The sequence below is a fragment of the Paroedura picta genome, chromosome 8, assembly GCF_049243985.1.
Source record: "Paroedura picta isolate Pp20150507F chromosome 8, Ppicta_v3.0, whole genome shotgun sequence".
NCBI classification, from domain to species: domain Eukaryota; kingdom Metazoa; phylum Chordata; class Lepidosauria; order Squamata; family Gekkonidae; genus Paroedura; species Paroedura picta.
Window position 1 is genome coordinate 46,066,288 of NC_135376.1, and position 21,531 is coordinate 46,087,818.

The 21,531-nt window shown below is 43.6% G+C and overlaps 1 protein-coding gene across 3 annotated transcripts in view; it reads left to right on the forward strand.

Moving 5' to 3' along the window:
* Positions 1-18,214: 18,214 nt before the first annotated feature.
* The window catches only part of WBP1L (WW domain binding protein 1 like), a 47,004-nt gene continuing 43,687 nt past the window's right edge, over positions 18,215-21,531 (forward strand). Inside the window, exons 1-2 of one of the 3 annotated variants that reach the window (XM_077349581.1) lie at positions 18,276-18,372; positions 20,506-20,627. In XM_077349581.1, coding sequence (XP_077205696.1) covers positions 20,553-20,627 — 75 coding nt within the window. In that variant the 5' untranslated portion in view covers positions 18,276-18,372; positions 20,506-20,552. Of the gene's footprint in view, positions 18,373-20,505; positions 20,628-21,531 lie in introns of all 3 variants that reach the window. The other 2 variants (XM_077349582.1, XM_077349579.1) reach the window with 2 other exon arrangements.

A 21,531-nucleotide genomic window follows, 5' to 3' on the forward strand; every position in this document is an offset into this window, starting at 1 on the left:
TTCTGCGCTCCCCCACATGCAACCAGCTTGGTGACCTTGGGCTCACCACGGCACTGATAAAGCTGTTCTGACCAGGCAGTGATATCAGGGCTCTCTCAGCCTCACCCACCCCACAGGGTGTCTGTTGTGGGGAGAGGAATGGGAAGGCGACTGTAAGCTGCTTTGAGCCTCCTTCAGGTAGGAAAAAGCGGCATATAAGAACCAACTCTTCTTCTTGTACTCCTGTTGGCCAGTTTTCCTCTACAAAAAGGTACGTCATGTTCATTATTGTCACCATGATACGTTCAGGTACATTGTAGTATTTCTTATGTAATGTAGATCAGCAGGTTTTAATGATCTGCAGCATTAAGTGCTTAACTGTCTTGTGGGTTGTGGGGTCTTCTGTCTTGGGATCAAACTACATGTTTCATGAAAGATCCTTGACTTGATCTTTGGGCATTAAAAAAAACAAACAAATATAATCTTAGGAAGGGATAGGGATATATATATAACCGATATATAATCTTAGGGATATTTTGCTGATCAGAATTGTTCAGTCTATACTGTTACAGGGTAAACAGCAGCTGAAGAGGTGAGGTTTGATCAGAAAGCAAGCTTTTCTTGGTGGTAAGAATAAAACACTCTACAATCTACATCATTTATTCCCCCCAAATTAGCTGTTCCTATTATTTTAATAACCACTCGTAAAAAGAAGGGAGAAAGTGGCAGAATGGATCGTCCTGTTTCACATCTAGTGTTTCTGGGAAAGTTGGTTGAAAGGGCTGCTGCAGACCAAATATCAGCATTCCTGCAGGAAACATCAGCCCTTGGCCTATTTCAGTCGGGCTTCTGGCCTGGACATGGGGTAGAGACAGCGCTAGGCGCCCTGATGGACGACCTCCGACACCAGCTAGACTGAGGCAGGTCAGCACTGCTCATACTATTAGGCCTGTCAGCAGCGTTTGACATAGTAGATCATGAGCTCCTAGATCCAGGGTCGTGGACAGAGCGTAGTGATAGGAGAGAGTATCTAACCGGCACCAGTTCATATGTGGAGTCCCACAAGGAGCAGTCCTCTCTCCTATCTTATTTAATATCTTTATGCGCCCTCTGGCTCAGCTGGTGCGGAGGTTTGGGCTGGGTTGCCACCAATATACAGATGACACCCAGCTCTTCCTCCTAATGGATGACTGCCCTGACTCTCCCCCAGAACTCTTAGACAGATGTCTGGAAGCAGTGACGAAATGGATCAAGCAGAGTCATCTGAAGCTCAACCCTGCTTGGGTAGGAATGGATCATGGGAGGAAGCGCGCCTGCCCACCCTGGACGTTGTGCAGCTCTCAGCAATGCACTCCGCCAGGAACCTGGGCGTGATCCTGGATGCTTCTCTTACAATGGAAGCCCAGGTCACATAGGTAGCACAGCTGGCATTTTACCACCTCTGCCAAGCCAAGCTACCATTGCCCTACCTGGACTCAGAGCACCTAGCCACAGTGATCCATGTGACGGTCACCTCTAGACTGGACTTCTGCAACTCGCTCTACGGAGGCCACCCTTATCCTTGATCCGGAAACTACAACTGGTGCAGAATGCTGCAGCCAGGATTCTCACTCAGACATCATGGAGATCCCGCATTTGGCCAGCACTCCAACAACTTGGCTGGCTCCCAGTTGAATTCCGGATTAAGCTTAAGGTTTTGGTAATCACCTATAAGGCCATACGCGGTCTGGGCCCAGTGTATTTGAGAGACCACCTTCCCTCCCTATACCCCCAAAAGAGTCTTACGTTCTGCCACCTCCAACTGGCTGAGGATCCCTGGCCTCAAAGAAGTGCGTCAGACCCCAACAAGGGCCAGAGCCTTCTCTGTCCTGGCCCCCACCTGGTGGAATGAGCTCCCTGAGGAAATCAGAGCCCTGCCGGAACTTCCACAGTTCTGCAGGGCCTGCACAAGGCAGCTTCTTGGCCAGGCATTCGCTTGACGCTGACCTCCTTGGAACATCTGGTCCCCCCCTCAGACACCCTTTCATGACTGAACAATTTGTTCTCCCCACTGTTGTTATTCATGTTGTGTTGTAATTGTTACTGATAGATTGTGTTGTTTTGTTGAAAATTGTATAATGTTATAGAGTGTTATAATGTTCCATGTAAAGTTATGCAGTGTTTCATGTAAACCACCCAAAGCCATAAAGAATGGGCAGTATAAAAATCCAAATAAATAAATAAAATAATGCTACTTTGTGGCATCCCAGAGTTTTCCCCTCCTGATATAGAACTTTCTACTCAGCTACCAGTTTCCCATGATTGCCAGACCTGAGAGGAAAGACACACACTGGTCTCTCCTGCCAGCCAGAGGTCCAAGGCCTACTGAGTAGGGTTTGTTTAATATATTTAATCTGTTGCTTATAAACTGGATAGAGGATCATGTGACTGAAGACGGCATTCCTTCAGTTGCAAATGGGGTAATTACTGATTTCAGGCATTTCGCCTCCTTTTAGAGACATCTTGGTGGAAACATTTAAAAGCTTGGTTGAGACTGAATTGTTCCAGTAGGGCTCCTTTTGATGATGTTGTTGTTGTTTGTGGGGGAGAGACACATTATTTGAAAGACAAGGTAAACTGCTGGGTTTAAATAAATGTTTGCTATCGGATTATGGATTTTTTTTAAAGTGTAATAATATGGGCTGCTTTGTTTACTTCTACAGGAGGCAAAGAATATGAGGGACTAGACAAACTGCAGAGCAGCGGGAAAGTGCCTGTAGAAGCTCAAGGCCTCATATAACGGAAACGTGGAATCCTTCTCTGTTGAAATGGGAAGGAGAGAGCCATGCCCCCAGCAACATTCCTTACTGTTTTCCCAAGGCCTTAGTCGGTGTGTTAGGAGCCAAGCAACCCAGTTTTTGCTGTTTTATGTCTGGGTCACAGATCCTGAGATTTCAAACCTTAGTATCAGGACTTGATAGGATAAGCAGTCTCCCAAAACTCTGGTCCTCATCAATGCAGAGCTGTATGGAAATATCTCTGGCACTGAAGGAAGAAACTAAGTAAGGAGCAGATTCATTTCATGTCCTCCGCCATAATGTCTATTGCTGGAGAACAGTGTATAACTGCAGTTTGTGAACAAGTCCTAAACTACTGACTGGCCCAGTGAATTGAAGCTTTGTGATTGCCAGCTGCAGCGTGGGAAACTCCTGGAGCTAGATATTTGTCAGGCAATGCATGGGGAGAGAAATCAGCTGGGGTGTGATGCCATAGAATCTGCCCTCTGAAACTGCCATTTCCTTCTGGGGAACTTGTATCTGTAATTGTAATACCAAGAGAAATCCAGACCCCACCTTGAATTTGGTAACCCCATGAAGCTGCAAGGTGAATTGACTACATCATACTTTCCCTACATTGATCAGAAGCATCTATGAGTATATAGAACATTGGCTTGACTTGCTCTAGCTGTTCTTACACTAAGCTGTTCATTGATCCTTTGAAGAGTATAATCAGCAGAGTCCTAATTCTGCTGCCAGATATGAACATGAAATTCCTGTTGCCTCCAAAGTAACACCTCCCCATTCCCTTCAGAAAACTGTTTGTGAAAGCTAATTGATGAACAGGTGGTTTCTCCATGAAGGATCCTAAATCATGTGACTATGTGATGCACAGGGCAGCTCTATGACCACATTCTGATGTGCTCAAGAATGATCCTGTTTCTACAAAGGGAACAGAGGAGTTGTTCAATGTAGTATCATGCAGTCCTAGAAATAAATTGTATTAAGTTGCAAAACTTATATGAGGCACTAGGAATGGAATGTACTCCTGAAGCCTCAGTTTGACTATTGGGACAAGCATATAAGCATGAATAAAGGATACTAAATTTTAAATAATCTACTTTAAATAGACCTGCATTGGCCTGGATTTCCACAATTTATAATGGGCCAGGCAGATCAGCAGCATCTGGAAAGTCTTGCAGTTGAATGGGGCTAAAGGGCTAGAGTAGACTTTCTCAACCAGGGTTTCTAGTGGCCTAGACTCAGTTTCAAAAATAAGACAGGCTCAAGTAGACAGCCAAGTTAGGATCCCAAGTCTTCATTAATGGGACAAAAAAAGAGCTGAATTCCAACCTGTGCCTGTCCAGTGAACTAGTAAAATAGGATCTTGGATTAATAATTTTATAAACCCCTACAGCCTTGTGCTATATCTTCTTTGGTAACAAGTAATTTGTAAACATCTTCTTAAAAAACTAAGAGCAAATATATTTAGTCAGAAATGTGTTGTTCTTTTTAAATGACTGCAATCTTTCTTTGTGTATATACACGTAACATCTCAACAAATACACTTGGTTGGGAGCAGTATATTAAGCTTACCTTGTCTCATATTAATGTCTTTGTCCTTTTGCCCAACTTCCTATGAAAGCCTAAACTGTCAGGGGGAAAGATTGGATTAGAGTTTATAACACCTACTCCTGAGTCTCCATATTTCTCAATGAATGGTGGCATCTTCTGCTTTTTAGTAATCTCAGTAGCGTTAATCCAGCAGCAACATTGATATAACTTGAGACCTATCTTACCCTATTTACCAAATGATGCCTGGCATCCTGGAAGAAGTAAGTGCTGTTAGGAGGGACGTTGAAGTGTGGCAGCATAATTCAATAAATCAATTTTTAATTATTCAGAAAGCCCCTTCCCCCATGCTGGCCTTCAGGCCTTTTGTCTCCTGGATGCTCTTAACAGGCACTGCCTTGAGCCAATATCAGATTGCACTTTTGGGCTTCTGGAAAGAAAGTGAGACCAGCAGCAGGCAGCACTGGAGATGTAGTCTTTAATGTGCAAATGTAAAAGCCAGTGGTGATTCAGATCTTTAACAATGAACAGAATGTTTTTAAAGGCTTAGAACAGGATAGAAATGTGGTGGTCCTTCTATAGCAATACAGGTGGTTAACTTTCAGGGGTAGTCAACCTGTGCGTTTGCTGGCAGGGGCTCATGGGAATTGTAGTCCATGAACATCTGCAGGACCACAGGTTGACTACCCCTGTTTTAGATGATACACAAGTGTCATGGGTTTCAGCAGAACAAAGTGATGGAGAGGACTCTTCTGAGGAAGCAGGAGTCAGCAGACCTTACCCAGAACCATAGGAACATTGCAGTAGGAGACAGTCACAAATCCACAGCCAATGCCTGTGCAATAGCCCTTCAGCTTTGAGCTGGCAACAGAGCGTCATCTGCTGACCAGTTCGTTTCCCCTGTCACCAGAGCATCAGAGACAGCATAGGAGGAAGATAAGGAGGGAACTGCAAGACAGAAGGTTTAGTGCCAGTGCTGGCAGCGCAGTGTTAGGATAGCTTCTTATCAATGATGAGTGCTTGCAGGAGTAGGACCGAGGTGACTGGCAATTGCTTAGCATGATGTTTAAAAGCAGCCAATGAGGAAGTGGCTATGTGGAAGCCATGTGTCAGTTACTGAGCTTGCAGCATACATTTTGGACTGATTCCCTTGTCTTTTACTGTGGCTTGTGCTCTAGGACCCTGCTCTTGGATTTCCCCTTGAACCTGTGAGTTTGGTGTAATCAGTATCTAGACTTTGGACTGCTATTTTGACAAACTGATGGCTCAAAATTACCTGTAGCTGCAATCAGGACAACTAGGTAAAGAACCAACAGAAGCCTAGCTGGGTAATATTGCTCTGTCTGATGGTGGGAAAACTGCCTCATCAGCTCAATTCTCTTGCAGGTCATTTCCCCCATTTAAAAATGTGCCTCTGTATCATTTAAATTCAATCATTCCCAAAATAGATCAAGCTTCCAGATGGTGATCCAGATTAGAATCCCAGTACAAAAGCCATGTAACACCCAGCTTCTATTAAGTCTGTGGAGCATATTGCATGAGATGAAGGCCTTAAAACAGTAGTTCTCAACGTTCCTAATGCCACAATCCTTTAATACAGTCCTTCATGTTGTGGTGCCCCCAACCATAACATTATTTTTATCATTTTAATCCTTTTGTCTGGTTTTGCCTGGAGAATATAGCTGCATTCTCAGGATGCCAGCCTCCAGGTGGGCCCTGGGGATCCCCTTGAATTACAGCTCCTCTGCAGGCCACAGTGAGCAGTTCCCTCTGGAGAATAAGGCTCCTTTCTTGGGATGCCAGCCTCCAGGTGAGGCCTGTGGATTCCCTGAAACTACAGCTTCTCTGCAGGCCACAGAGAGCAGTTCCGCTGGAGAAAGTGACTATATGACATCGCCCCCCACTGAAGACTCTGTCCTCAACAGGCTCCAAGCCCCAAATCCTCAAGAGTTCCCCTACCTGGATCTACCTCTCCCTACCCACCACCCTGCCTCCCCCCCAGGCCCTCTGCACGAGTTCAGAGGCACCTGCCCACCTGCAGCAGCTCCAGGACCTCGAAGATGCGGTTGGTGTGCCTTTGGCTGGCCAGCAGGCAGGCACCGAGCGCGGCGCGGCATCGGCGGCAGCCATGGCTTCTTCCTGCCCATGTGCACGGAAGGAAGGAGGAAGGACACCCGAACCGCTCCACCTTCCCTTCTCCACCGCGCTGCCTCCAGTCCTTACAAGAAAATGCCTGTAGGGGGCTGCCAGTTACTTGCATGCAGGGGCCTTGCTCACAAGGAGACGCACCAGCCTCCGAGTGGAGCCTGGGGGTTCCCCCATGGTTACTGCTCCTCCCTGGGGTCCAGAAAGCAGGGAATGGCTGCTTTGAAGGGGGGAGCTCTAGGCCCAATGGTCATGAGCCCTGTGAAAGGGGTTGCGACCCACAGGTTGAGAATCACTGCCTTAAAATCATCATGGCCTGAACCCCTCCCCCTTTGTTCTCTATTTGTTTTTGTCTTTTTAAAACACCTACTCTGATTAAGGGTTCTGGAGAACTCAGGTGTTTGCATACTATCTTATTTTGGTTGGCCTTAATAATGGATCTAGGTTGTTATTGCACCAGGTAAAATGCTGTGCTTGTGTAAGTGGGTCACATGTGAAGGTGTTGGGTGGGAACCTGCTTCTGATTTCTGTTTGTTTCATTGGTATGATGCCAGTACCCATAGAGAGGGAAGATGATGAGAAATACCTGGAGGCTGTTTCTGTTGGTGATCATGCTGTTGAAGCAAGAAGTAACACTGGATCAATGCACTCGTTGATCCTTCCTGGTTTAGCGAGCTGTGCCTGGACACAAGATATTAAAGTCATGAGAGATCCAGCTTTAGCCAGTCCAAATGATCTTACTGGTAAGCCATGTTTTGCCAAGCACTGGAAATGACTTCTAGTCATTCTAATCTGGAGGAAAATGGGCTTTTTTCAGGATGTCTAGCCAAAAAGATTTCCAGTATAAACTCAGCTCCAAGTAAAGTTGCATAACTAAATTTGTTGGTGCTTGGAAACATCTGGTATGGAATTCCTCCTCTTGCATTACTAAGAGAGTAATAGTACAATCCTAAAAGTTTCCAGGAAAAAAATTATTTAAAGGAGACTTGCAAACTGAACACAATGTGCCTGTGGAAATCATTACTCACGGGGCCTTGAAATTGCTATTGTCGTTCAAGCTGGTCTTGCTAACTTTCCTGCATTATGTTTGAACCCACAGAGCAACTCAGCGAGTCACAAACCTAGGTCCTAATTGTGTACCAACATTTAGAAATGTATTATATGATGCAATTCCCTCTTAACGTGCCAAAGGTGAAAGCTGTATTGGGTTCAGCAAGTGAGAACTCCGAGGTCAAAGCAAGAAAAGCATTTATACCATGAAAGTTATTGGGCATGGGAGGGATAACAGGATAAATTCTAGGTTATATGTTTCTCCGTCCTACCTTTAAGACCAATAAAGTTCAGCTCTGGGTATAAGCGAGAACGGAGAGACTTGGCATGCACACTCCTACAGATATACTGAAACAGATTTCCTTTAATAAAACCTTGTGGAGGAACTGTGTTTCTTTCTGAAGGAGCTGTGCTTCTACACATGCTAAGTCTTTGAGTTCTCATTTATACCCCCAAATTGAATTTTGTTGGTCTTGGAGGTGTCACTGCACTCCAACTTCATTCTCACATCCGTTTGTTAACTTTTGTAATTTACTGCCATGCACAGGTTTTACCAACCACCTCAATCCAGTCTCAGCTATAATTGCTCAGTTACTTATGCATTTTGACTCTAACTAACCCCTCTTGACAACTAACCCTCCACACCTATATGTAATGGCTGAGGAAATTCTATTTCGCTGTTATCTGAAGAAGTGTGCATGCACATGAAAGCTTATACCGTGAATAAAACTTTGTTAGTCTCAAACTTTGTTCCATTACTTCAGACCAACCCAGCTGCCCACCTGAACCAATCCTTTTATAAGCTCCAAGTTTTCTATGAGCTGTTGCTGAGACTGACAGTGCAGTCCCACATAGATTGTGTTATTGGCTCATGACGTTATAATTTTCTGTTCTAGACACATTGTGAATTGACTCGTTCTTCAGCTTTGTGCAGGTGACCATCAGGTGTCCTTGTTTGGGGATTTGGGATTATATCCAATTGCTTGGCCAGCTTTCTGCCCTCTGGAAAGCATGTTCTAATGTCCAAGGTCATGTGAGCTGATCTCTGACGAATTGGTTTGCTTATGCAAGCAAAGTACTGCCCATCTACCTGACCCTGTGCTGACTTATTTAGCTGGATCAAAACTCTTTCTAAGAGGATCCCCAAGTGACAATCCAGGATTGCAGGAAATAACAAATATGGTCACAGCAGCCCTCAGTGTACATTAAAAGCCAGAGAGGCAGCAGAGGTGCTTTCATTCTCAGTTCAGCAATAAACTCCAGGTTTCTGACCAGTTTGCTGTATTCTTGTAGTTGAAAGTGAATATGCTTGAAATGAGCAGTCATGTGCTGAAGACCTAGCTGTAGCTCTAAGTCCCAATATTTACCTTGCATTGGCTTGATCATTGCTCCACTCTGGTAGAGTGTTGCAAGAGCAGCGATGTTCCCAAACTCTGGTAAACACCTCTCTTTGGCGTGGGCTGAATGGCTTGTCTGTTTCTCACCTGTTTTCTGCCCCCCCCATCTCCTTCCTTGTGTTTCTGAAAAGATATCCATCCCTACCTTAAGCCTCCTAAATCTCACCTTTTCCAGTAGCAGTGTACTATGTGTTTGTGTACTGCCTATGTATCAGCTGTTGATTGTCCTTGTTTCAATGCTGGCCATATGCATTTTTACTCCAGAAGCTAAAACCCAAAATCACCCTCGTTAATGGTATTCCAGCTTCTGTCACTCACCCTTCTAGGATTAATGCACTTTTCCCTTAACAGTATATTTACCAAATAAACACTACAATGGGAATTTTGACTTGTTTTATTTGGGAAGGAGTACCATATGCACATCAGTATGCAAACTGCCGTGAAGATATTCAAGACAAATCCAGGAAGTAACTGGCAGTCCCACAACTGTGAACTATCAAGCTCACTGTGTGACTTTGGACCAATCATTCTCTTCCATCCTAATCTTACCTCATAGGGTTGTGATAAAATGTAGGAGGGGACCACACTGTACTTCCCTGAGCCCCTAAAAACAGTGGGATAGACATGTGATAGATTGCCTATGAAATTGTACGTGGAAAATTCTGTAGTCCCTGCAATTAGTGGTGCAACCTATTTGTGTCAAACATGCTTTCCATGATTGTACCTGTTCAGGTCTATTGCTAGAAACAAAATGGCTGATTTGGGAATGTTCTGCATAGTTACATTACATGCTATCCAAGGAAATGTGTCATTGAATTATCCCTTATCCACATAAACATAGTAATAAAATAATGTAGCCAGCTTTACTAGGATTTTTAGGAATAGTAGGTTCTGGGTCAGGTTAGTAGGTCTCCCACTCTTTCTGTTTGGGTTATCAATCAGGAGGAAGAGTCTCAGTCCTGATAAAAGTTGTCTCTTTCTTCTGCTTTGCCTGGGACACATGAGGCTATCAACAGGAGCAATGTAAGCAGTTGCCTAGAGCAGGGGTAGTCAACCTGTGGTCTTCCAGATGTTAATGGACTACAATTCCCATGAGACCCTGCAAGCAAACAGTGGCAGGGGCTCATGGGAATTGTAGTCCATGGACATCTGGAGAACCACAGGTTGACTACCCCTGGCTAGAGTATATAGAAGTATCTTCTTTGAATGTTACACGGATCAACTGGTAGCCAATATGCCAACTATGGTCCTTGAAGTAATCTTATGGGAATTCTACCAAATTCAACGTGTAGTAGAAAGTTATTGATAGTTCTTTCACACAGGGAATTTGGTCTAAAACAAAAGAGAGAACACAAATTGTATGAACTTCTTCCATCAGATTTCAAGGTAAAGAAGATAAAGCCAAAATGCCAATGTGAGGCAAAAGAACACATATTAAATTATATATCCTTGCAAGTGTAATCATATACATGTGAAATGTGCTTCATTTTTAAAAAATGGCTTCCTGCAAGTATCACACTTTTTTTTTCTTGAGTGGCTTTAATCCTCATTTTTTTAAAAAGAAAAGCAAGCCAGCCTGATATATATTGTACATAAAAACTTTTTTAAACTACCAACAAAATCATATGGCCTATTAACAAGATAGTACTTGAACTTGCAATGTGCCAATTAGATTTCAAACCAAACCCTAGGCTCTATGACATTGATCAATTAGCTTGTTTACAGAAACTTGGCAAATACTAGTTGGTAGTTCTAGATGACAGCAACATTTCCTCAGGAACTAGATGCTAAAGTAAATTGAATTACTAGTGTTTCTGTGTGTGGTCTGTACATGTGGTGATTAAATTCAGGTCTTGTGTGCATCAGTCAGCTTTTTGAGAACATAGGAGAGAGTCTTTCCCTTTCCTTTCTCTGTATTCCTGTCCTGGTAGGAGCTGCTAACTTAAAGTGAATACAATATTGTGGTTCATTTTCTTAAAGAGGATGTTATAATAATTCTGCTGAATGTGTAAAAACTGAAGGTCAATTCAGATCCTCTCTGTTTAAATTGTATGCAGCTACCTGTGTTATGTAATAAGGGAATGTTGAACATAGCTTCCCTGTAAGCTCCTATGATGAAATTACTCTATGGAAGTGGTGACAGGTGTTTTTTGTTATATAGGCTATGAAATGTTAGTAATAAGTTCACTTAGAAATACTGGTTGTAAAATAACATTTATTATTTTTCATAGATGTAAATCCTGAAGAAGGCTTGATTAAGGTCAAAAATAGTCTTTTACCGGAGGTCGTTTGACTGACTTTCCATTTGTTTGAATTTATTATCTCACGTGAAATTGATACTTTCATGAAATAACTTTTGCGGAAGCAAAATATTTTTCTTTTTGAAGGACTTAAATACCTAAAAACTTTGTTTCTTTTTGCCTCCAGTGGTTTTTCATTTGGTTCAAGCTTCAAGTGAGGCCTGGAGTTATAACTGATCAGTTCAAGATTAGTTGCCCTAGAGAAAATGGCTGCTGAGGCCTCGTTCCTCTGCAAACCACACTCTCCTCAGGCTGTGCCCCAAATCACCAGGAATTTCCAAACCCAGAGTTGGCAACTGGATGCCACAGGAAGAGGAAAAGCAGGAAAATTCCATTCTGCAACTGTTACTCTGCTTATGGTAATTAGGATCTTTCCTACTATCTCTCAGCAATTATGGCATAACCTTATCTATACCATGATCCTTAATGTACTCTTGCTTTGGAACGTAAGAAGCACACCATGTAGTATCTTCTGCAATATTCCAAGCAAGTGCTAAGTGATACACCAGAAAATGTCTGGAGGTCCTTTTGCAGAATGGAGGACTCTTTTCTGCTTACACACTATATAAAATGTCCGTGGTATATTTCATCATGCTGTGAGAGAGGTAGAGTTTTTCTTTTTTTTCTTTGGATGGTTCTCCACTTTTTTTCAAACATATCATTAATTGTGAAAATGATGTCACATCCCCCGCGTTCAAGGTGAATCACACAACCCTAGGCTGCAGACAGCTTTCCTTTTCACTGAGAATTTCTGACACATAGGCCTAGGGATGCCAGACTCCAGGTGAGATGGTGGGATCACCCGGAATTATAACTCATATCCAGACTACAGGGATCAGTTCCCCTGGATAAAATGGCTGCTTTGGAGGGTGGGCTATATGGCATTGTACTCTTCTGAGGTCCCTCTCCCCTCCAAGCTTCATCCCCAAATCTCCAGACGTTTTCTGGCCTGGATCTGGCAACTTCTCTCCCCCCCCCCCCCATCCTCCAACAGTGCTTAGGGGGAGCTTGGCAACCCTGTACAGAAACATCACTGCAGTTCTAGAATTTACTATCTGGAAAAACCTTGTTTAGCTGTATCTCATATGTGTTGTTTCCCCAGTAACATGGACTTCCTGTTATGCAGAAGGCCTGAGGAACACTGAGTTCCACTCTGTTCCTTCATTGCTCTCTTTCTTGGAAAAGGTCGACCCTTTAAAAATGCAAATCTGAACAGTTTGTTTGATCTGCAGAATTCACACACTGGTAACTTTGTCACCTGCCAACTGGTAGTTGTAGTTGTCATCCATTCAGTTGTGTCCAATCTCTTGGTGATCCCCTGGCACAGCTGCTGCCACAATCCCCAATCCTGCACCGCCTTTTTCAGCCGTGCAGTGTTCTGACCAGCGTCTATCCCAATCGTGTCCAATCACCGTGCCCTTTATTAGCTTGGTTTCCTTTCCCCACTGACCAATCCTAGCATATTTGCTTTCTCCATTGAGTTGGATCGCGTGATATGACTGAAGTCAGCCGGAGTTTTGTGATTTTGCGTACCAATGATATATCAGACTTCATGTTTTCCTTGTTTGTGACCCCCCAGAAGCCTTCTCTAGCAACAGAGCTCAAAAGAATAGATTCTTCTCTTGTCCAGTTTTTAATTGTCCTATTTTCACAGCCATAAGTGGCTATTGGAAATATGATAGATCTAACCAATCTACATTTGGTAGTCAGGTTTATGTCCTTGCTTTTCCATGTTCAGTTCAAGCTCATCATTGCTGAATGCCCCAAAGCAATTCGACATAAGCAGTAAGCTGGCCTTATTTGGCTCCAAATATTCCTGTGGAAGAACCAATTCAAGCATTTGCCGAGAAAATGCTTTCCATGCTGATGTCTTTTATGAGGAATACTTGCATGCTGCTGGATTATGTGCTGTATTATAAGGCTCATTCTCAATTTTAGTAGGACACTGTCCTGGCATCTTTGGCCTAGTTGTTGGGGCACCTATCTATAAATGTAGACTGCACCCAGGAACACTCCCTATGGCCGAGGACTGCGCAGCAGTAGTGCTTTCAGTTTCCCAACTACCCATCCCATTTTTAAAGGCATCAACGAGGGCTGCTGGCTCTTGGTTGGAAAATACTCAGAGGTTCTGCAGTGGGGCCTGGGGAGGAGGGAGAGTTTGGGGAAAGAAGGCACCTCAGCAGGTATCATTATGACATAAATATATTGGGGCATCTCCCATAGTTGCATGCCTCTTAGTGTTAATTTCAGTTCTCTTATGCCTAGAATAGCTGTTTATTTTAAATTGTGATGTGTGATGCTTTCAAGAGGACTTAATCCAGACCCAGCACATTTTAAACTTTTGTTTGGATCAGGGTGTGGGGGTGTATTTCTCTGTAAGCAGGAAGCATTAAAAATGCTCTTTGGCTATAATCCTTAACAAAATAAATTTCACTCAAATCTTATGTAAACTAATGAATGCATAGAGTTGGATCCAGGATTTCAGCTGGAAAGTTACTGTCCGTGTTTGTTTTTGTTCCTAATGTCTGCTTCCCCAGATTGCATATGTCTAGTAACTTCTCATTTCCTACATGTATGTGCATGTTCAATCCTCTTTCCAAAATGTTTAACCTTTCAGATGTTTTGAGGTGTCAACTTTCTATTATTGCCTTTGACGTCTGTAGTTTTTAAACAAAATTTGGCCACTAAATACATAGTTATGTCTTTGCTCATTACATTTCATTGCAGCCAAGAAAAATATATAAACAGATAACAAATAACAGGCTCACTGTATTTCAAACTTTGTGATTTTGCAATGCTAGTGCTACCTTGAGAATTAAAGCTAAAAAATACTGTTGCAGAAAACTGCCCCCATCTTCTTTTTCCAAACTAAAAAGCACTAACCTCTTTAACTTTCCTTCATAAGAAAGTTGTTTCATTCTCTTAATACTTTTAGTTGCCCTTTTCTGCATTTTCCCCAATACTATAATATCTTTTTTGAGGTAACATGACCAAAACTGTACACAGTATTCCAAATGAGGCCAAAGCATAGATTGACACAGGAACATTACGATATTGGCTGATTTGCTTTCAGTCCTCTTCTAATAATCCTCAGCATAGCATTTGGCTATTTAATTTTAGTTGCACATTCAATCAGCATCTCCAGTGAGTTATCTCTCATTATTCCAGACTCTCTCTCCTGGTCAGTTACTGCCAGTTTGGAGCTCATCAACATGTATTTATAGTAAGGATTTTTTACTGCAATGTGCATTACTTTGCACTTACCCATGTTGAACCACATTTGCCATGTTGACACCCACTCAAATCTTCTCATGCTGTAACTGAAAGAGCAAAGACTCTTAAATGTGTATTATCTCCTTGACAGATACTGATGCTACAGAAGGTATCTATGACCAGTTTATCTTAATCAAGAGCTATTGCTGCATTGCTTATTTACTGAATCAATTTAAAGAATTTGTCCTGCCAAATCAATCCATTCAGGTTTGCATGGGGGCTTGGATAAAAATAGTTAGAACCTTGCCTTTTGCAGAGGAAGATGAAAGAATTTCAGTTCTGTCCTGTGCAGAGTTACGCTCTACTAAGATTACTGACTTCAATGAAATTAGAAGGGTGTAACTCTGGATAGAATTGCATTTAGTTCTGTTGTCATAACTAATTGGACACCTAGCACATAAATGCCTTTGGTTGTGCAAACAACAAGAAAATTTATTTCACATCTGATTACATGGGACTTTCGTACTTGTTTTTTTAAAGCATTGTAGCACTTTAGATCAGGGGTAGTCAACCTGTGGTCCTCCAGATGTCCATGAACTACAATTCCCTGCATTTGCTGGCAGGGGCTCATGGGAATTGTAGTCCATGAACATCTGGAGGACCACAGGTTGGCTACCCCTGCTTTAGATGTTAATTATTTTATTGTGGTATGCAACTATGTAGACACTACTCTTCTTAACTGAAAGATAATGAAATACATAAATGCTTGGATTCAGTGCTATCTGAGCACTTCATGGAAGGGAACTTTCTAACCTCCCCCTTCCTTTTACAGCCCATCAGGCTCCTCGAAATCCTGCTCCCCGATTAGCTAGAAAATTACTAGATATTTGAGTGAAGCCTGGGAAGGAGTCTTAGAGGGGAGTTTAGAAGGGACTTGATACCACAGAGTGTATTCTCCAAAGCGGACATTTTCTCCAGGGGGAACTGATCTCTGTGGTCTGGAGAGAAGTTATAATTCTGGGAGAACTCTAAGCCCTACCTGGAGGGATCCAACCATACCCCACGGAGTGGTGGCCACTCTAGAGTAATGTGAGGAGGGCAAAGTGGAGATCTGTCATGTGGACTCAGTCAAAATTATGCCTCCCCCTTCCAGTGGCAAAAGTCCTTCCTGCCAGAGTTGGGCTGCATAAATGAAATATACTTTAGAAATTTTAGAGTTTCAGATTTATGAGGGGTCTCTAACTAAACACAGCCTAAATATTACTAAGTTACAATGGAAGGGCAATGCTGTGGGACCTTATAATGTTGACATAGTTTGAGAATGGAGATGAGTCACAATTCCAGGAGAACTCAATGGCCAGACAGGAAGGTGGCAACCCCAGGGTGTCTTAATGCAGCCCTCCTTTCTGCAAAGCCCCACCCACTCAGGCTCCTCTTCCCTAAATCTCGAAGTATTTGCCAACCCAGAACTGGCAATCTAGTGAGGATTCAGACGTGTTGTTGATTTTTCATTATCCCTTGGCATGTTGAAACATATTGAGGTTGATTGGTTCAGAAGCTGTCGTTCCTGCAGTGGGGATTTCCTTTGTTTCCCTTAGACCAGTGGTTCCCAAAAATTGTTTAGGCTGCTACCCCTAGGCTCCCAGGCGACATCTCTGGTGCGCCCCTCCGCACACATACAAATACATACCTTTCCTGGTGTTAGGTCTACTGCAAATTCAAATATCTTTGTAATAGTCATTTGTAAATGCCACATTGGGTCCTTAAAGGGGGAGGGGGAAGAGAGAGGGAGAGAGAGAAGTAAGCAATGGAAAATCCCATTGCCAGGAGCATGCAGGAGAAGGCTTTTCCAGCCTTCCAAATATTGAGATTTGAAATATTGAAACCATGAAGGTTGAATATCCATGGAAATTGGGGGGGGGGAACCCCACACACATACAGCTGTGCACATCCATTTTATTGTTTGATCTGGGTCAATTCATTCTCTTGCTAGAGAAATGTCCATTTTGTCTGATATAAATGGCAAAGGGCTGGACCCTGTTGGGTCTGGGCAGTATAGTATGTGGGCAGATGTGAACCCTTTATGGTACAGCTAATGTTGCTGAGTCCTCTGGTAGCATCATTATTTGCGTGGATATGGGGATGGAATTGGCACCAGAATTTGTTTTTGCAGAGGCTAGTCAGTATTTCCATCTCTAGTGTGTATCTCCATAGAATGATCTCTAGCTGTTGTGAAGTTATCATATTTATATCCTTTTTTTGTTTACTCTAAGAACCTTTTTAAAAGAAAATATTTTTATCCTGTCCCCAATTCTCATTGCTGTTTGCCTGAAAAATGTTACTTCAGTGATTGCGTTGGAATGGCAGTGGTTGGGTGGTGTGGTCTGGAGCTCCTTCTTCCTAGGATTAGAAGTCTTTAACATACTGGAAGTAAATACTGCTGTGCCTGAGATGCCATCATATGGAGGGCTGTGATGCAAAGCTATGCCATTGCCACTCAAAGAGTAATTAATACATGGAATTCACTACTGTAGGAAGGGGAGGTAGCTACAAGCATAGACAACTAGATAAACATATGAAGTGGAGATACATCAATGGCTATTAATCACAAGGTATAGATAGAACACCATGTCTAGAACAGCAATGCTCTGTATTCTTGATCTTTTGGCGGCAAAAGCCAGAGAAAGTCTAGAGTTCTGACCCTGCTGGTTGCCACTGTGTAACTGAGTAACACAAAGTGTTGGATTGGATGGGCCATTGGCCTGATCCAACATGGCTTCCCTTATGTTCATTCATAAATCCAACATGATGTGACCTGCTTTTCTCATTTCCCTGCCTATCCAACAGCTAAGTCATGTTGTTTTGGAACCAAGACCACCTGGCCTACATTTGTTCTCCAGACTCACAATGTTCACCCAGGAAGGAGCTTAGATAGGCAGGCATATGGTGCGGTTAAGAGTTTGGAGTGGCAGATAGTGATGGAACACAGTTGAACATATGTGCAATCAACTGTGTTCAGCTGTGTGAGTATGGAGACATGGAATGAATGCAGTGCTGCAAATGTGGCTGAAGGGCTAGTCACACTAGGGTCAGAGATCCTCAGAATTCAGAGATTAACCACTTCACTTTCCTTGAAGTTCTAGTTCTCGATACCATTGTAGATATTGGTAGTGTCTGTTTTAGGAGATATGGATTGTTGGTCAAATTTAAATTAAAAAATAACCATGGCTAAATCTTTCTGCCCAGTGTTGACACCAAGAATGATGGGGCTGTGGCATGCTGCAAACACCAATTATTGTATGACCAATGGTAATAAATTCATTTTTATTTTTGTCATTCAAGGCATGGAATATACCATTACCTTAATGCATTTTTCTTTGCCAGGCACTGACGCTTATTGGGATGGTGTGTGGGCAGCTGTATTTGTAGTTCCAGTTCCAAATGTGCCCTTTTCAGTAACAATGCAGCTTCAATCCTATCTTGAGTTACTCGGTCTGCCCATTCAAATGGTTCTTATGTTGAGTCACTCCGGTTTAAGCGCACCGAAACTTAGCCACCCTTCGTCGCCTCTGTCTTTTTAAATGTGTCTCCGACGCGAGGGAACGCCTCGCGAGGTCCACGGCCGCTTCCGACACACTTCCCATGGCCGCTTCGACGCGGCGACCGGGAGGGCGGAACTCCGCGCCAGGTACCTCCGTTTCTGAAGACAGGGTTTAAGTAGCAGCGGCCGGGGCCTATGGAAGGAAGGGAGGCCCGCCCACTGGCCAATGGGAGCCGCAGCATGGGCGGGGTCAGTTTCCCGGGGTGCTCCAGTTCACGGGTCCGGCTCGCAGTAGCCGGGCGAAGCTAGCCGGGGAGCGGGGGGTGGGGGGGATGGAGAGGAGGCTCTTCGGCGCCATGGCCGTGCTCCTCTTCCAGGCCTTGCCCGAGGGGCTGCCGGCCAGCGTGGAGCTCGCGCAGGTAGGAGGAGGGGCAAAGGGGGAGCGGGGGGGGGAGCGGGGGGGGGGGGCTCCGAGGACGGAGCGGGGCGTGGAAGCAGAAGGGGGCTGGGGGAGGTAGCGGAGAGCCAGGCGAGGGGAACTGGGGAGGCCCGGGGGGGGAGACCTTGCTGGGACAGGGGGTGTCTTCCGCGGGGAAACCATTGGCGGAGGCCTGCTAGACAAACAGGGGTGTAGTTAGGTCTTTGTATGCATCCGCAGATCTCTGGAGGAGACAACCAGTTTGCGAGCCTGGAAATGCCAGTCTGGTAAAAGATACCCTTGGTCACTTACCATGTGGAGTTCAATGTATCGGCTCACTATGTGTGCGTGGGAGGAAATCACATATATAAAGGGGCAAAAGCACAATGATGGTCAGTTCATAGTCTGAAGGAGAGTGCTTGCACTCGGAAGCTCGCGCCTTGAATAAATCTTTGTTGGTCTTAAATGTGCCACTGGACTTTATTAGGATGCACACACTGTTACTTTCCCCTATTTTTTATGGAGAGGTTTGTACATACCTGAGTACAGAATATGCAGGTGCTGCTTCTATTTGGAAGGATGGATGCCTGGATTAGTTGCTTCTTGTACTTGTGAAATACTGAGAAAGTGAGGCTCAGGCTGTTCCCTGTTTTATGTGTCATGAAGGGATATGCTGTAAAGCAGATGTGCTCTTTCACAATTCATGTGGTGCTGTATTTTAAGTCAGGCTGTCAATATCCAAATGTGAAACATCCCATGAAGCATAGGAAAGTGTGGTGTGTGAAGTTTCAGGAATGTTTAATTTGCAGCAATAAAAAGGTAGTACAGAGGCCTCCAAAAAAAAGGAACATGTTTGAAAACGTATGAAGAGCATCAGCTCAGCAGTACATGTAGTCAAGTGGACCCTTTCACACAGCAAACAATTGGATGTTATGATCGAAGGGCTGTTTCTTTATACCCTGCTTTTTACTACCCTAAGGACTCCCAAAGCAGGTTACAAATCAAATACCTTTTCTTTCCCCTCCCTGCACTCTGTGAGGTAGATGTGGGTGAGAGAGTTCAAAGAGAACTGCTCTGTGCAAACAGCTCGAGGAGAACTGTGACTAGCCCACAGTCACCCTTGTTTAACACCCTGGCCTAGCCCCAGCACTGGCAAAGTTTTTTTTTTTTATGCCTTAGGTTTGTATTGGCATGATGCTTTGTCATCAGATGTCTGAAATATGTAGTTTTGAGTCCAGTACTTTTCTGTGTAGAGAGCAAATGATGTGTAGTATCATTGTCAGACTTAATTTGATGGGTAGGTCTGTACCAACCTCCATTTAGCCATGAATCTCACTAGGTGACCCTGGACCCAATCATTTTTTCCATTTATGAGGTTGCTAGGATAAATAGGGAGGAATAATCACGTGTGCCATCCTGAACTCCATGGAGGAAGGTTGGGATTAAAAATGCAGCTGATAAGTGAATAAATGAACAAACAGTAAGCACCATAAATGGAAACCTACAGAAACTAGTGGGAGAACATTTTGCTCTCTCTGGACAGTTTATCTCTGACCTCAAGGTCATGGTACTTCAAAAAAAAAGTTAGACAGTGAAGTGGCAGAAAGATGGTCATACTTGCTAGTGAATTCTTATTTTTTTAGTTCAAGTAATGAATATAATACAAAAGTGAATTGGGAATTCAAATGTTATTTACACATTCCATCAATTTATAGCATGCAGTTTTCATTTGATGGAATGCACAAATAGCAAACAACATTTGAATTCCCAATTACCGTGCCCCCTAGGTATGTTGGCTGACGTAGGCTCTTACCTACATGACTAAACAGGGTAGTCCTTAAGGTGCCAAAGGATACTTTCTTTTGGGAGGCAGGTATCTAGGAGAGAAAAGCAGTTTGATACCTCCTTAAGGTGCTATAAAATGTAATATTGACATGTTAGTTTCAAATGACTTTCTGTGTGCAAGCATGCTTCTTCAAATATGTATCTGTATATCTCAAAGACATCTGCCAGGGAATGGAGGATGGATATAGGCATTGAAGTGGCCACCCACTTAAGATGCAGAAAGTTGGATTCTCTGTTGTGCATTCTTCAGTTCTGTAACAAAGTTGCCTTTTGTCATGACCTAATACAGGGGTAGTCAAACTGCGGCCCTCCAGATGTCCATGGACTACAATTCTCATGAGCCCCTGCCAGCATTCGAGTTTAGGAAGGCAAGAGAGGTCAGTGGGCTGGTGGGCTCAAGAGGCCAATGAGGTATGAAGTCTCATGCAGGCCTTAAGGACAGGAAGCATCTGTGATATTGATTGGGACAGGGTAATAAGTTATGTGAACTGACTTTTTATATATGTTGATTCCAGTAGCTTCTTCAAATCCAAGCCTGTGGGAGTCGATTGGAAATAAAATCAAACCAAAAGCTCATGGTATGGGTAGGCCTTAGTAATTGCAACATATGTTTCTTTTTCACACTGTCATCCACATACTCAGGCTGAAGGAACTGATGAACAGAATGTGCGTGGTGGAAGCAGTGCGTGAATACAGAATTATGTTATTCCAGAAATGGCAAGACATGGGTGAAACAGAGTCCTGGGGCAGGGCTAGAAATGAGGAAGACTTCTGGGGCAGTAGGACTGGGCTTATGGAACTTGAAAAACTGTGCTTTCATAGAATAGTCACTACATTAATTTCTGACGGAACAGTCATCATTCTGTGAAAATGGCCCCTGGGATATCCACCTGGCCTTGGCCAGGGCCTTTTTGGCCCTGGCCCTAATCTGGTGGCATGAGCTCCTGGAAGAACTAAGGGCCCTGATGGAGCTGCCAAGGTTTCGCAGGGCCTGTAAGACAGAGCTCTTCCACCAGGCATTTAGATGAGGCCGAGGGAGTGCCTGGAGTTACGAAATGGGGTCCCACTCAGCATTGAGCGCTGCACATCTGGCACGGTAGATCTGAGCCTAACTGAGTTTTTAGACCAAGTAGATTGACTGGAAGACTGTAATAGCTCACCAGAACAGAGGGTAAATGCTTTTTGTTTAATTGCCATTTGGGGATTCATGTTGATAAATATTGTTGCATGCAATTGTAGATTTTAATGTTTATTAATTTTATGGGGATATTTTCATGGAGATATTTTTATCTCTCTTTTTATCACTGTAAGCCAC